The following is a 12967-nucleotide window of genomic DNA, read 5'->3' on the forward strand; positions in this document are numbered from 1 at the left end:
AGGTTTTTGTTGTGTGGCCACACCTTTCAACTTTCTCATTATCCACAAAACTTTGAGCCGAGGGAGGCATTTCATAAGTTTATTTAGTTAATGTGTTTGTGAATGAGTGTGCAATGCCTTTATATTGCAACTACCACTCTGTCTTTTTACTTTCCAAGTACCAAATAGCCCTTTCCATGATGCGCACAGATTAAAAAAAAAGGTGAACAAGTACAAGACGACCATTCAAGCATGATTCGCACTCTGGCATTTTGACATGCTCACTGACAGATCTGACATTTATTTCCTTCCATGTGAACTCCTTTTATTCACACCCTGATTTCAACTTGAGCCGCCTAAAAATGAATTGGCTGAAAGGGCTTCATATCCCCATAATCAGTGTGAAAATCTGTGTGCAGGTTTGTGTGCCAGTGTGCGTGTGTGTGTACATCAGCTTTGTGTGTGATAACAGGGAAATGTGTGCATTTGTGAGTGTAAATATGTTCCCCTGTCTTTGTGCGTGCTTTTATAGCTATACTGTATGAACTGAATAATTCAAATGTACACCATCTGATGCTCTGGATGATCGTAAAGCTTGTGGGTTTAGTATTGCCATCCTGCTCTTCCAAAAGATGTGACGGCAAAAGCAAAAAAAAAAAAAAAAGCCGACGAGAGAATCTTCTGTCAAGTGAGGACATGAAATGTTGCTTCCATGAGTTTAATTTTAAGATATTGACCTCAGAATTGACACAGAAAAATGGCCTTTGCCTGGATTGTACAAGAACATTTAATTACACAGCATGTATGAAATGTTGCACTTAGTCTGTCACTGCCAGGCAACAGACATCAAGACACCGCTGCGGGACGTCTATTGATTTTGAATCAACAATATCCTCCCTCTCAGACAAAAGTGAGACACACATCTTTCATCATAGCAGGACTCCTGACATCCTCCTGTAGTGTTGAAACTGTGTTATTTCTCTTTGTTACTCTCAGAGCCAAAGATTTTCTCTGCCAGACAAATCTGTGAGTTGCACTTTTAGTCTTTACAGTGACTCACATAGCTGGGTGATTTTTGGGTGGCAGAAATGTAAGCGAGAACGGCAGACACTGGCCAGAGCAACTGCAGGTTTCGGGAGTGGGTGATTTATAAAAACTGACAGACATTGTGATTTGCCCTGAAGGCAGAGAGGGCGTTAAACACTTTAATTTAAAGTATGGAAAATGTGAAAACTTACTTTGGCACCTTCAGCAGGAGATTGTCATATATTCAATTCAGTTTATTTATATAGCTCTGAGTCACAACAGAAGTTATCTCAGGGCACTTTCATATAGAGCAGGTCTAGACCGTCCTCTTATATTTTATATTATTACAGAGAGAAAACTTTCTCTCATGAGTAAGCACATGGAAAAAGTTTCTTTTAATGCAGAAACATTAAACTGAAGCCGACTCATGGTCTGCCTTGACTGGTTGGGGGGAGGGACAATGGGGAACGGGCCCTTGTTGTTATAAGATTAAACACAACACAGATGAAACTGATACATATCTGGTATACCACCGGCACTGCTTTCATATGATGCCCCTAAGGAGAGTACACATCTCCAAAGCTCTGTCTGGGCAGGTCACTCGCTCATGGTCCTGTCCCTGTTTGCTTTTAGATGTGTGGCTCTGTGAGATCAACAGATCTCTCTCCATAGAAGACTCAACAGTGTCACAGCAACTGAAATGTCAGTTATTCCACGTTGCTAGATCCCATTTTCTACACCTCTGTGCCGTGCTATGAAGTTAAGAGTTTAAACAAACTTACCCGTGCAAAATATATTTTCCAAGTAGTAAACGGAATAGGTGCAGTGTTTGTTGGCACACAGTCGACCCTTTTACATCAGTTGTGTAATTAGATTCCTGCCGCCATCTTCATCAACCTCATTATGCAGCATTGAGCTGGAGCCAAGATCAGCATAAGCTGAATGTTTCATTAAAGCAGCTCAGGTTGCATTTAAACCACACCAGTGTAGACAATGAAAGAAATTATTCTTTTCCACCGTTGCGTTAAACCAGCACTAAGTAACTTTTCAACCTTCATAAAATATTTTCATAACTTTTGTGATGATACGACTTACAACAAGTTGAATGACACCTCTGTCGTGGTCTGAGGGGGTCTGTATCTCTTTCTCTGGCACTAAGCAGCTTTGAGGAGCATGGTAGGAACCCTGCTCTCACTTTACTTTCACTTTCACTTTTGCGAGTCACAACAAGGAGGGAACAGGCAAAACGGCACTTTAGCAATGGATTATGTTTGTGTTTTCACTTTGAAATGATCCACTGGAAACAGAAACTTAGTTTTGATGTCTTCTGTTAATTTTAATGCAGGATATTTACAGGGCTTCACGCTAGTATTCATGGGAAATGGAGTCTTCCTTCAGGCAAAACACTACCGCTTTGGTCCACAGGCGCCGCCAAACTCAACCAAAACTGAAAGTTCTTTAGTACTGCTTTAAAACTTCCCAACCATAACGCTTAAAGCTAAAGGCACAGTTCTCAAAAGTCACTGTCAGAAATTCAGCAGGAAAGGAAAAAAAAACATATTTATTAATCCAGTTTTAGTTTGTCAGGCTGGTGTGCAATGTTTCACTTAGTGCTGTCAACAAGCTAGCAGAGTCAAGAAAAAACAGCAAGGGATGGATGGAGGGCAGTCCAGCTCCTGTCTGATGCTAGAGAAGCCTGTCATCATGTGTCTAATGGATAACCACCTCTCCACTCTGTGCCTATAAGTGGTAGACAGTATCCTCCTGCTTGAATAGTGCTGAAGCAGCTCAGGGAATGTGACCCTGGCTTTAATCAATTTACAGTAGTCATCAGTGTCTAAAATCTGACATGGTATGACAACTATGACAAGAAGGTCCTTTGTCTTTTGCAGCAAGTGCATTTCGGTGTAGAGAAGAGGGTGTCAGACAGGCGCTGTGGGGCACTTAAAGGATGAAAGCTGCTCCATCTACACACACCCCAGTGCATGAAACCCATGACACTTTCTTGGACCCAGTGAAATTCTCCTGTGTTTGAAAGGCATCTTTGGTTAATGAGTTTTGACACATCTGTACACTGAGTCATTGGGATGTCGTTGCATAAATCTTCTCCAATGTGGCGACATCACCAGCTTTCCTCTTGACCAAATTGTCAACTTGGCACACAAGGTATTATATAATCTAACAGACAGCTTGACGTGACGTTTTCTGAGCATGCCCCTGCTTACCCCACTTCATATTAATGTGGGATGTCATGAATATTTTACCCACTTCTTACCACTTTAGAACAATATCAAAGATATTGTAAGATACTGTTGGATTTGCATGTTAAACAGACCTAAATACTCGAGCACTCATTAGTTTATGCCTGGAAACTGTAATGTTGCATGCATATATAAAGTAACTCAATATTTTATCTTGTTGCTGTGTTTTGACTTAAGCACTCTACAGTCTCCTGTAACATTTAAATCAGATTTCTAATTTTAGTTAATCAGATATTTCACTTCTCCTGACTGCAATACAGCAAGATATGCAATAAATTGTATGTTGTGATTGATTCACTAAGTGGAGTGCGATAAGGATGAAGTAAGATGAATCATCAAGAGCAGCCACAGTCTGCAGGAGCTCTATAATGTGTGTTATTATGTGTGAAGAGTTGCTTTTCTCAGCAGACTGTTGGATATTCTCTGACTGCTGCCTCCCTTTGGCACTGTTGTTTATCAGTTTCACTGGGTTACCACAGTGAAGAGCCAGCAGGATCACTGGAATAATTAAAGGTCAATGAGAGGTGCGAGAGATGAGGCCGATCTTAATTAGGCCTCCATGCCAGCAGAGGAGACAGAGGAGGGAAATGGCAGGGGAAGCCAGGCTCAATGTACAGTAAACATCCCTCCCATCCATATTTCAGTTATGTATGAAATATTGAAGGGAAATGTTGAAGACACTGTTGTGTGATACATTTGTATTTGCCAGTGCACAATGGTAACAAAGCTGGAAGTGTAAGTTTAATGACAGGGAAGTCTGTAAGACAGAGTGTGTGTTATCAGTTAATGTGTTTGTTAGAGTAGAGGGAGGTGTTGTTTCCACCTAGTGAAACCTTTAAATTAAGGTTCACCTTAATGTAGTTCACAAGAAAGAGAGGCAGCACTGAACTGTATTTTACTAACCTATTGTGCAGAGGCTGAAGAGACTTTCAAAACACACTCATACACACATCTATGTCCACGTTCCACGGTAGAAAAACAGATGCTGGAGCATTAGGTCTTTTATGCACGGTAATATGGTCCTCATTGGATAACAGCAGTGAATCGTAATTTTTACAATGTTACATTTTAAGGTTGAAGATTTCTAAATTAAATCCACAACTAAATCTTGAAAAAGCCAGCCTTCATCATCTCTCTGTATGTGTTAGTGTTACAGCAAAATTTGGCAGAAAGCTCTGTCCATGGCCATTGGAGGTGTATAGATATAAACATGGAATTAAGCCAAGTCTCCAGGTGTCTGTCCTTGTCTCTCTAAAGTGTCCGTGCGTGGGTGTATGTGCATGTACCATTGTATAAATCTGGCACTCTGTCTGTCTCACCGCTTCAGATTGTCTGCCTTTTCCTTATCACCTCCCTGACACTGGCTCGCCCGCCTCTAGCTCCCTGTAAAGGTGCCCCAGGGGTGCCCATGTCCTGTCAGAGTATCACTGTGCCTGACTTTCATTAGCCAGCACCCCACTGGCTCTGTCACACAGCGTAAACACAACCCAGCAATACACAGCTAAACTGAGCCGCTGCTGCCCAGACTCACAGCAAAAGGCTGTTTTGTCCCTGTGGCTGCCAGCAGCACTGTGCAGCAGTGTTGTCACGGTACCAGAATTCAGGCTATAACATCTAAATATACCAATGCTGCTCTGATACTGTGGAAAACAATACAAAAACCAACTAACAAACAAACATGCCAATCTATTTATGGAGGTCTTTGCTTTTGCAGCATCATTTATGCTCTTGAGTTTTCTGTTTTTGTGTCAGTTTTGTAATGCAATGCCATACAGACTCATTACACCGGTTTTGAAAGCAGTTTGTAAATTGGGATCCACTCCAAACGATTTTCTACTTGCAGCAGAAAGCAGTATTGACATTTTGATTGTCGTGCAACAGTGCTGTACAGTCACTCCTCACCGACCACACTGGACGATATTCAGGACCAATAGTGTAAAGACGGCGTCGCTGTTAAGGTGTTCAGAGAGAAAATGGATATGCGAGGAAAGGTTGTGTGGCCACCATAGCTGTAGTCAAGCAGTCATACTCTTTCTCTGCCTCTGTCTATATTTGAAGGAGTCTCTTCACACTCAGTTGCATCTTTCTCTCTTCCCCTCTCTTTCATTCTCTGGTACCGCTGTTCATCTGTCCATCTTGTCTTGTTTCTTGGGTGCCCCACGTGTGTGCGTTTGTTTTCTTTGGGGTCATGGCGGGTGTGGTTTGACCTATGGGGTTCATGTTGTGGGGGAATGAATAGGTTATGCATCCAGGAGGGCAATGCTCCAGCAGTTACACGGAGTCGCTATGTACTCCCACGACGAGCACCACACCGCCAGCGCCTACTGCTGGAGTGACAGAGGTAAGGGGGCTTCGGCCAAAAAAACCCATCAACTGCTGTCCTGCTGACAGATATCCGTTCGTCCGTCCGTCAGTCAGTATGTCAATCCGTCCTGCGGCCCTGTTTCATCTAAAACATGCCTAGAAGTGTTTGCTCTCGTCCCAAGGTGTAGGAGTGGGGTGATCCCATCTTTGTAGCTGTGCACAGAGTATGTTTTGCAGTCAGCATTTTGGCATACAGCGCCCATTTGGAGTTGTTACATAAAGTCTGCACTCTGTGTAACATTTGGCTGGGAACGCAGTACTGCACATCGCCTGGCTTTGAATAATTCAGAAATGCAGCAATACAGAAATACTTTTATGATGGAGGCTTTAAGTACACAATGGAGGACCTGAATGGGCAGCACTCAAACACAGTTAAAGGAGTTTCTGAATTTGGTTCAACTGCCATTGTGTGTATGTGTGTGTATTCTCGTGTATGTCTATCTGTAAATAGATGAGTGTGCGTGTTGTTGGTGTGTGCTTGTGCGTGCGAGTCTGCCAGTGTCATCAGCTAGTGCATTCTAAACTAGCACAGACATAATGTGTGTGTGTGAGCGAGCAGGAGAGTGATGTGAAAATAGGTTTGTGTCCAGTGTCCCTTTGTAATGTTTGATCTCCTTGCTCCTTTCAATGGTATTTTCCAACATGTTCCAGTGTTTTACATCATGGCACACACTCAAACTATGTTTCATTTTTAGAATACTTGTCTTCTCTGCTTGTTATCGCTCCCTCTCTTCTCACGGAATACCTTTTTTCTTTTTTAACTTCCTGTCCCTTCGTACTACTGTTACCTCTCCATCGTCCATCACATTGCTGTCTCCTTCCATCACTATTTTACTGCTTCCATAAATATCTGTCCTTCAACACGATTTTTCTCTGTCTTGTTTTCTCTCATGTTCTTCCCTCTTTTGTCCACGCTTCATGTCTCTGTCCTCTTGCATCGTTTCTGCCTGTGCTGTGCATCTGTGTTTGGCTGGCTGCCGCTACAGAGAGTCGTGAAAACTCCTTCAGCCGCTCACGCAGTTCCAGCGTGTCCAGCATCGACCGGGACACCAAAGAAGCCGTCACCACCCTGCAGTTCGGAGAGTCCTATGGGCGCAAGAGCGATGCCCTGCCCACCCCGTGTTTGTGGGTGGGCACCAGCTTGGGCGTGGTCCTGCTCATCCCAATGTCCATTCCCACGGAGCAGGAGGAGAGGATGGAGGAACCTGTCACCATTGGGCCCAGTGGTAAGTCCCAGTGACTGGGGATCATTACAAAGGCGTCATGTGGGCTGTTGGATGCTGACTTTTTTTTCTTTTTTCTTTTCCAATTCAACAATACAAATGAACAATAACAATGGAATAAAATAAAGCAATATAATGTCATTTGGAGTAGTTTTTATTAAGTTTAAGAACCAGTCTGTAGGATTGAGTGGCATCTAGAGGTGAGGCTTCAGACTGCAACTAACTGAATAATGTTCCCTTCACCTCTGATTTCCCAAGCGTGTCGGATGATGGTGGCCTTAAGATTAAGTAAAAATTGTATTAATGGCTGTCTGCCAGTGTTTGGTTTGTCCCCCTACTGTAGAAAGTTGGCGGGCTTTTTGGAAGAGCACATGTATGTTGATATGAAGGGCTCATTTGAAGCTAATGAAAACACAACAAATTTCCAGTGATGAATGAAAACTAAATTATGTATAATATGCTCTATTTTTAGATCAATGTTACAGCCTTCATTAGAGCAACTATACTTTGTTATCTGAGCCCAACACTTGAAGAGAGATACATCCAACATTTGATTACAGGTTCTTTAGAAACTTAACTGCAATTAGAAGATTTGAAAAAATGTGCAGAAATTTATACTTACAATTTTCTTTTGTCAGTCATATCGATAAGTAGATCCTTTTCACAGCAAACATTTTGGTTGTCTCAGCCGGGCCAGGGCTGTTGCTAGGTATTCTGGGCCCCCTGAAAGAATACTAAAGTCACCTTTCTCCCCTATACAACGGCCCTGGCCAGGAGAGCACAAAATATCCAGAGTTCCCCCATGAGCGAGCACTCGGTGACGGGACAAGGCAAAAGTCTCTCTTCAGGGGAAAACACCTCCAGCAGAAGTGGGCTCAGAGTGGTCGGCCATCTGGCTGTTCTCCCTCTCAGCATTGAGCTTGGTGTAGAGCTGGTGGTTGAGTGAGAGCTGATTGCTGTTGTCAGGAGTCGTCGGCTCCCCCACTTCTCTCTGCAGAAACATTTCTTTCCAGCTGCCTTTTGCTGCATGAGTCTGAACTCCTCTGCCATCTTTTGTTGGAGAGTGTCCCGCTCAGCCCTCCCATCTCGCTCGAGGAGCAGGTTCCCTGTCACCCCGTCAGGATGAACTTTGATCTCCTTGTCGAGCTCTCACTGAGGTTTTCAGCTTGCTGTCTCACTGTGAGGACACCTGAAGTTCAGCCATGAAGGTCTTCTGCCTAATCTAATGTACCACCTGCAGCACCTCGTAGTCCTTTTGAAGGAGTTTCTTCTGCTTCCTCTTGATGTCATTTTAACATTTTTTCCAAATTGTTTTTTTTTCATTACCCAAACTGTGACCTCTTCCTGCCTATGATGAGCAGATTTTCTGATTTATTTTTGTTTTTATTCATAAAAAATGAAAAGAAAAGAAAGTTCCCAAAGATAGCTTTTCCTAAAGAGACTCAAAGCTTAAAAAGGCATAATCAATACACACATGTCCCAAATATATGGGCTAGTGGGGTCTACTAAACCTACAAGTAAGTCTAGGCTGTTATCAACCCTATAGGGGTTGTATGAACGCTCTCTGAATGCACTGTATGTTTTAAAGCTTTAAAAATCCATTTTCAGAATGGAGGTGAGCTCTTGTATAATACAAATGCAGACACAGACTGAACAATAGTACTGTATGCTTCTTCACTTCCACAGTCCCTGCACCATGGGGTCTTATTTTTATCATCAGTGAGGGAAACGCTGCAAACTGTGCAGTCTGTTGGACAAAGGGGTTCTGCACTCACATAGAGGAGAATTTACCCTCCGCTCTGCCATGCCTTCACACTGTCTGTCATTATTTCTCTTGGTAGGAGGACTACTAGCTGCCACCAATGAAAATAAGCAGCAGCTTATCTCAGGTGACCTCCTGGGCAAGGGGCTTCCTCCTGTCAAATAATTTTAGGACACTGCACTCCTTCCTCAGAGTGGAATTGTTTTCGCACTAGTTCTACACTTATGTCTCTGCAGTGGCAATTTTCATGGACATATGTCAGTAACACATTGATGAAACTTCATCACATTTGCCACATTCTTTCTTAGGGCTGACATGTAACAAAGATGTTAAAATCTCATAGGAAATAATACACATGTGTTTTGCTTGTTCTTGTTTTATTACTACAGGAACAGTGAGAGAGAGGGTGACAGGAAAGTTAGAAAGAGAGAGGAGAATACATGCAGCTAAGGGCTTGAGTCAGATTCAGACCCAGGTCGCTGTGCTCTACCAAGTCAGCCAACCAGAGAGCTTCAGACGTTGTACTTTAAAATGGTTGAAATGAAGGACAAAGCATAACAACACTGGAAACCCAAAACAATGAGCTGAAAGATGCTAAAATGCTCCATGTGTTGCTATCACACAGTAAAGATTACTTTCTGCAGATAGATAAATGCTGTGCAAAGAGCATCAGACCATAATGCTCCAAACCCAGTAATAATCTCTCTGTAAATAAAAGCATTAGCTTTTATTTAAACTCCATTTTATATTTGACATAAAAACATCCACATAGACAAATTAATGAAAACACAGCACTAGCACAAAACAAGGCTTTTATAATAAGGGCAGGTCATTTCCTGAGGATTTAAGTGCAGTGTATTCAGCTGTGAGCAGTCTTACTTCTACCACCGGGCTACTAAAGCTCAATCATTTTTCAATTAGCGGGAGAATCGTTGATTATGGGGAACTATCGTGCATGATCTTTCACTGAGTTCACTCTGTGCTCAAGAGCAAGAATAGATTTTGCAATCCGATGGTGTTGGGCACTCTAAACAAAACTGAGCTACTCAAACATGCATTACCAGTCCGGAGGCCCCGCTGTGAGAGGAAAAAGGTCTCCTTCTCAGTGTAAAAACATCAATTGAACCAAAATCCAGGCCCTTTGACGCAGCAGTTGTTCTCTTGAGACTAAGTGAACAAGAAGCCAGTTTATTACTGGAAGGTCACAGATTCTGTTGCAAGGAAAAATTGGCGAACAGAGAGGCAAGTATTGTTGAACCCTGCCTGTGTGTTTTATGCTCCTGTGGATTCCCTGTGGAGAGTGGAGCGTTGATTGTGCAGTAAATGTTGTCTTTGAGAAAAATGCCAGCATACTCTGGTATATATTGTTAGTAATAGATTACTTTGTAGCCAAGAGTAAATAACAACTTCCATGTGGTGAACAAACCAAACTGGGCTGCAGTGTTTTTTGTTTTTGTCCTTTTCACGACTACTACATTTTGGATCCAGCACATCACTAAGACATTTTTGTGGTAGTGATGTGTTGAAGTTTTGGACATTTGAGTTTTAGATGTCATGCCTTGCCTCATGCCCTCATGTCTTCCTTTTTTGCCTCTACCCACACACTACTAGGAACAGTCCTGATGCTGAAGGGCTCAGTCTTGCGCTTTGGCTTCTTGGACTGCATGGGAGCGCTCATTCAGAGTCCCTACGAGGTTTGGCGAGACCTCAACGCCCCCGAGGACCCCGACCGACCGCGGAGGCGCAAGCTGGTCAACTTTTCCCCGTCATCCTCCCAGGACGCCTGCGGAGAGGGACATCTGGCTGTGGTGTGCTCCGAGAGGCAGGCCAAAGTCTTCTTGATGCCCTCGCAGTCTTGCCTCTTCGTCCACAACATCACAGAGTCATCATTTGTCCTGCGAGCCGACGTGGTATCTGTGTCCAACAGTGTGTGCCTGGCCTGCTTTTGTGCCAACGGTCACGTCATGACACTCAGGTACGTAGAAAGTTCTACATCTCTATTGTCTGTCTGTGATTTACCTAAAATAATTCACAGATATTATTTACCCTATACAGCAATGTAACTTTCAGTGTCAACATAGTGCAGTGTTTACTTTACTGCTGCTTAGACTTTGACTGATTTATGGCCTTCACAGATATTATTACTTCCCCTTTGCATTACCCACTCAGATGCTTTAAATAAAATGCTTTGTATACACAGGTAAACTCTGCATAGTGGGATCCATTACAATACATTAAAATATAGTGCACTTCTGGATACGAGCAAACTACATGCAATATAAATACATAATATATATATATTTGATTTCATGTAAATAAGGAAGTTTTATTTATAGTTTACAATGCTCATACAGTTTGTAACTTTGTAGATTTGATGATCAGTAATAATCATTATATTTCTATCCTTTTAATGTAGCTCAACTTATGTAACCGAAATTTGGCTCTGAAATGTGATGTGATTTACTCACTGCGGTTTTATTTTTGTTTTCCAGGTTCTATTATAAAGCTGTTTCTGGTATCACTGTTCACTCTCTTTTTCTTTTTCTTCTTCTCACCTAAGTTTGCCTAGTCTAAGACCACTGATGGACGTCAACTACCTGCCTCTGACCGACATGCGCATTGCAAGAACCTTTTGCTTTACCAATGGGGGGCAGGCACTATATCTTAGCTCCCCGACAGAGATCCAGAGGATTACATACAGCCAGGAGATGTGTGACAACCTGCAGGTCAGCACTGCAGCATGTGCCACATCTATAACAAGCAATGTCTCGTATTTTTAGTTGGTGCATTTTAGTTTTAGCAGGCATTCATGTAGTTATGTACAAAAAAGACTCAATTTTTTTTCTAATTTTTGCATCTGTGTGTGGGGATCTGCTTGACAGCATGTGTTGTCTGATGTTTTTGCTCCGAGTTTAGAAAAGTACTGGTGCAGAAAGTGGTTGAAGGCCAGAGCTCACAGGAGCCACTGAAATGCCACACTTGTCATATGTGGTCTTAACCCCAGTGGGTTGATTGTTTTGATATGTTTACAGTGTGAATGCTCTTGCACATGGTTATATTCATATTCATAAATGCTTTATCTCAAGAGCCATAATCACACTCTGACACATGATATGTGCTTGTAACGGAGCTTGTAACGTGATGTTGCCGTAGTGCCACCTACAGGCAAACACTGGTTACTCAGGTTATGGTCTAATTCTTCCCAGTCATTGAGGATATTTGTCGATCTACAACAAGCTTATTATCGTTCAGTTGTACTGTATGTAGCCTACAACCTGATTTCTGAAGGATAATGAAAAGAGAAAGAAAGTGGGGAAAATATTCCCACTTTGGCACCACTCTATCTCATTGATGGTCAACAAATATTAGCAACACACTGCTGGTGCTAAACTGTTTAATAAAAAAACCTTTGTATTTCATTCCAGGAAATGCTGGGAGAGCTGTTTACACCAATAGAAACACCAGAAGCTCAGAACAGAGGTTTTCTAAAAGGCTTCTTTGGAGGAAACGCCCATACCTTTGACAGAGAAGAGCTCTGTATGTTATTGTCTGTCTTTATTTGTCTAAGTGCTTTATTCCAGTATGTGCTAATTTACTAAGAAGGTAATCCTAATCAGTAAATCATAAAAGATTCAAGTCTTCCAAAGGTATTATGAACCAGGACTGTGCTTTATTTATTTATCACCATTGTTTCTTTTCTCTCTCCTTTCTTTACCTGATGTTGTGGGCAGTTGGGGAGGCAGCAGCAGGGAAAGCATCCCGCAGTCTGGCACAGCATATCCCAGGGCAGGCAGGGATGGAGGGCATGAAGGTGGCGGCGGGTGGAGTCGTGGGTGAGCTGGCTCGGGCCCGCATCGCCCTGGATGAGAGAGGCCAAAGACTGGGGGAGCTGGAGGATCGAACCGCCCTCATGATGACAAGTGCAGAAACCTTCTCCAAACACGCTCATGAGGTAATGACAAGAATATCACAGTAGTAATAAGTTCAGTCGGAACTGCCGTCTGAAAAATAAATTTTACCTAATTTTAATTTATGAATTTATAAGCACTGCTGTAAATTGAAATGAAGCTTAAAGCAGATATCAGTGGAATGTTTTTGTTAATATAAGTCCTAAATAGTCCTATTTTCCGTCAGCAATCACTTACATGAAGTATTTCAGCCTAAACACGAGTCTCTCCGTCACTCTGCTCTGCTGTAACCCGAGGAGAAAATTTTCCTTGTGGGATACAAGTGTTATCCAATGAGGGGAGAGAACGGCATGAAGGGCTGTGTGTGCAGCCAAGGGATGCGCGTGAATGTGGTGACGTAGCACGAGGACCAATTGATGCCTGACAAGGGCGGGGGCTGCTAAC

General features: G+C 42.6%; 1 protein-coding gene across 16 annotated transcripts in view; it reads left to right on the plus strand.

Moving 5' to 3' along the window:
• Positions 1–12967, plus strand: part of stxbp5l (syntaxin binding protein 5L) — a 202777-nt gene that overhangs the window by 186343 nt on the left and 3467 nt on the right. For 8 of the 16 annotated variants that reach the window (XM_085765841.1, XM_085765843.1, XM_085765846.1 and 5 more), the window contains 6 exons: positions 5506–5607; positions 6617–6856; positions 10227–10590; positions 11176–11341; positions 12041–12152; positions 12347–12567. In XM_085765841.1, the coding sequence (XP_085621967.1) occupies positions 5506–5607; positions 6617–6856; positions 10227–10590; positions 11176–11341; positions 12041–12152; positions 12347–12567 (1205 nt within the window). The remainder of the gene's footprint in view (positions 1–5505; positions 5608–6616; positions 6857–10226; positions 10591–11175; positions 11342–12040; positions 12153–12346; positions 12568–12967) is intronic. The other 8 variants (XM_085765857.1, XM_085765854.1, XM_085765850.1 and 5 more) reach the window with 1 other exon arrangement.

The sequence above is a fragment of the Trachurus japonicus genome, chromosome 21 (assembly GCF_045865225.1).
Source record: "Trachurus japonicus isolate A0001 chromosome 21, Traja_1.0".
Taxonomy (NCBI): domain Eukaryota; kingdom Metazoa; phylum Chordata; class Actinopteri; order Carangiformes; family Carangidae; genus Trachurus; species Trachurus japonicus.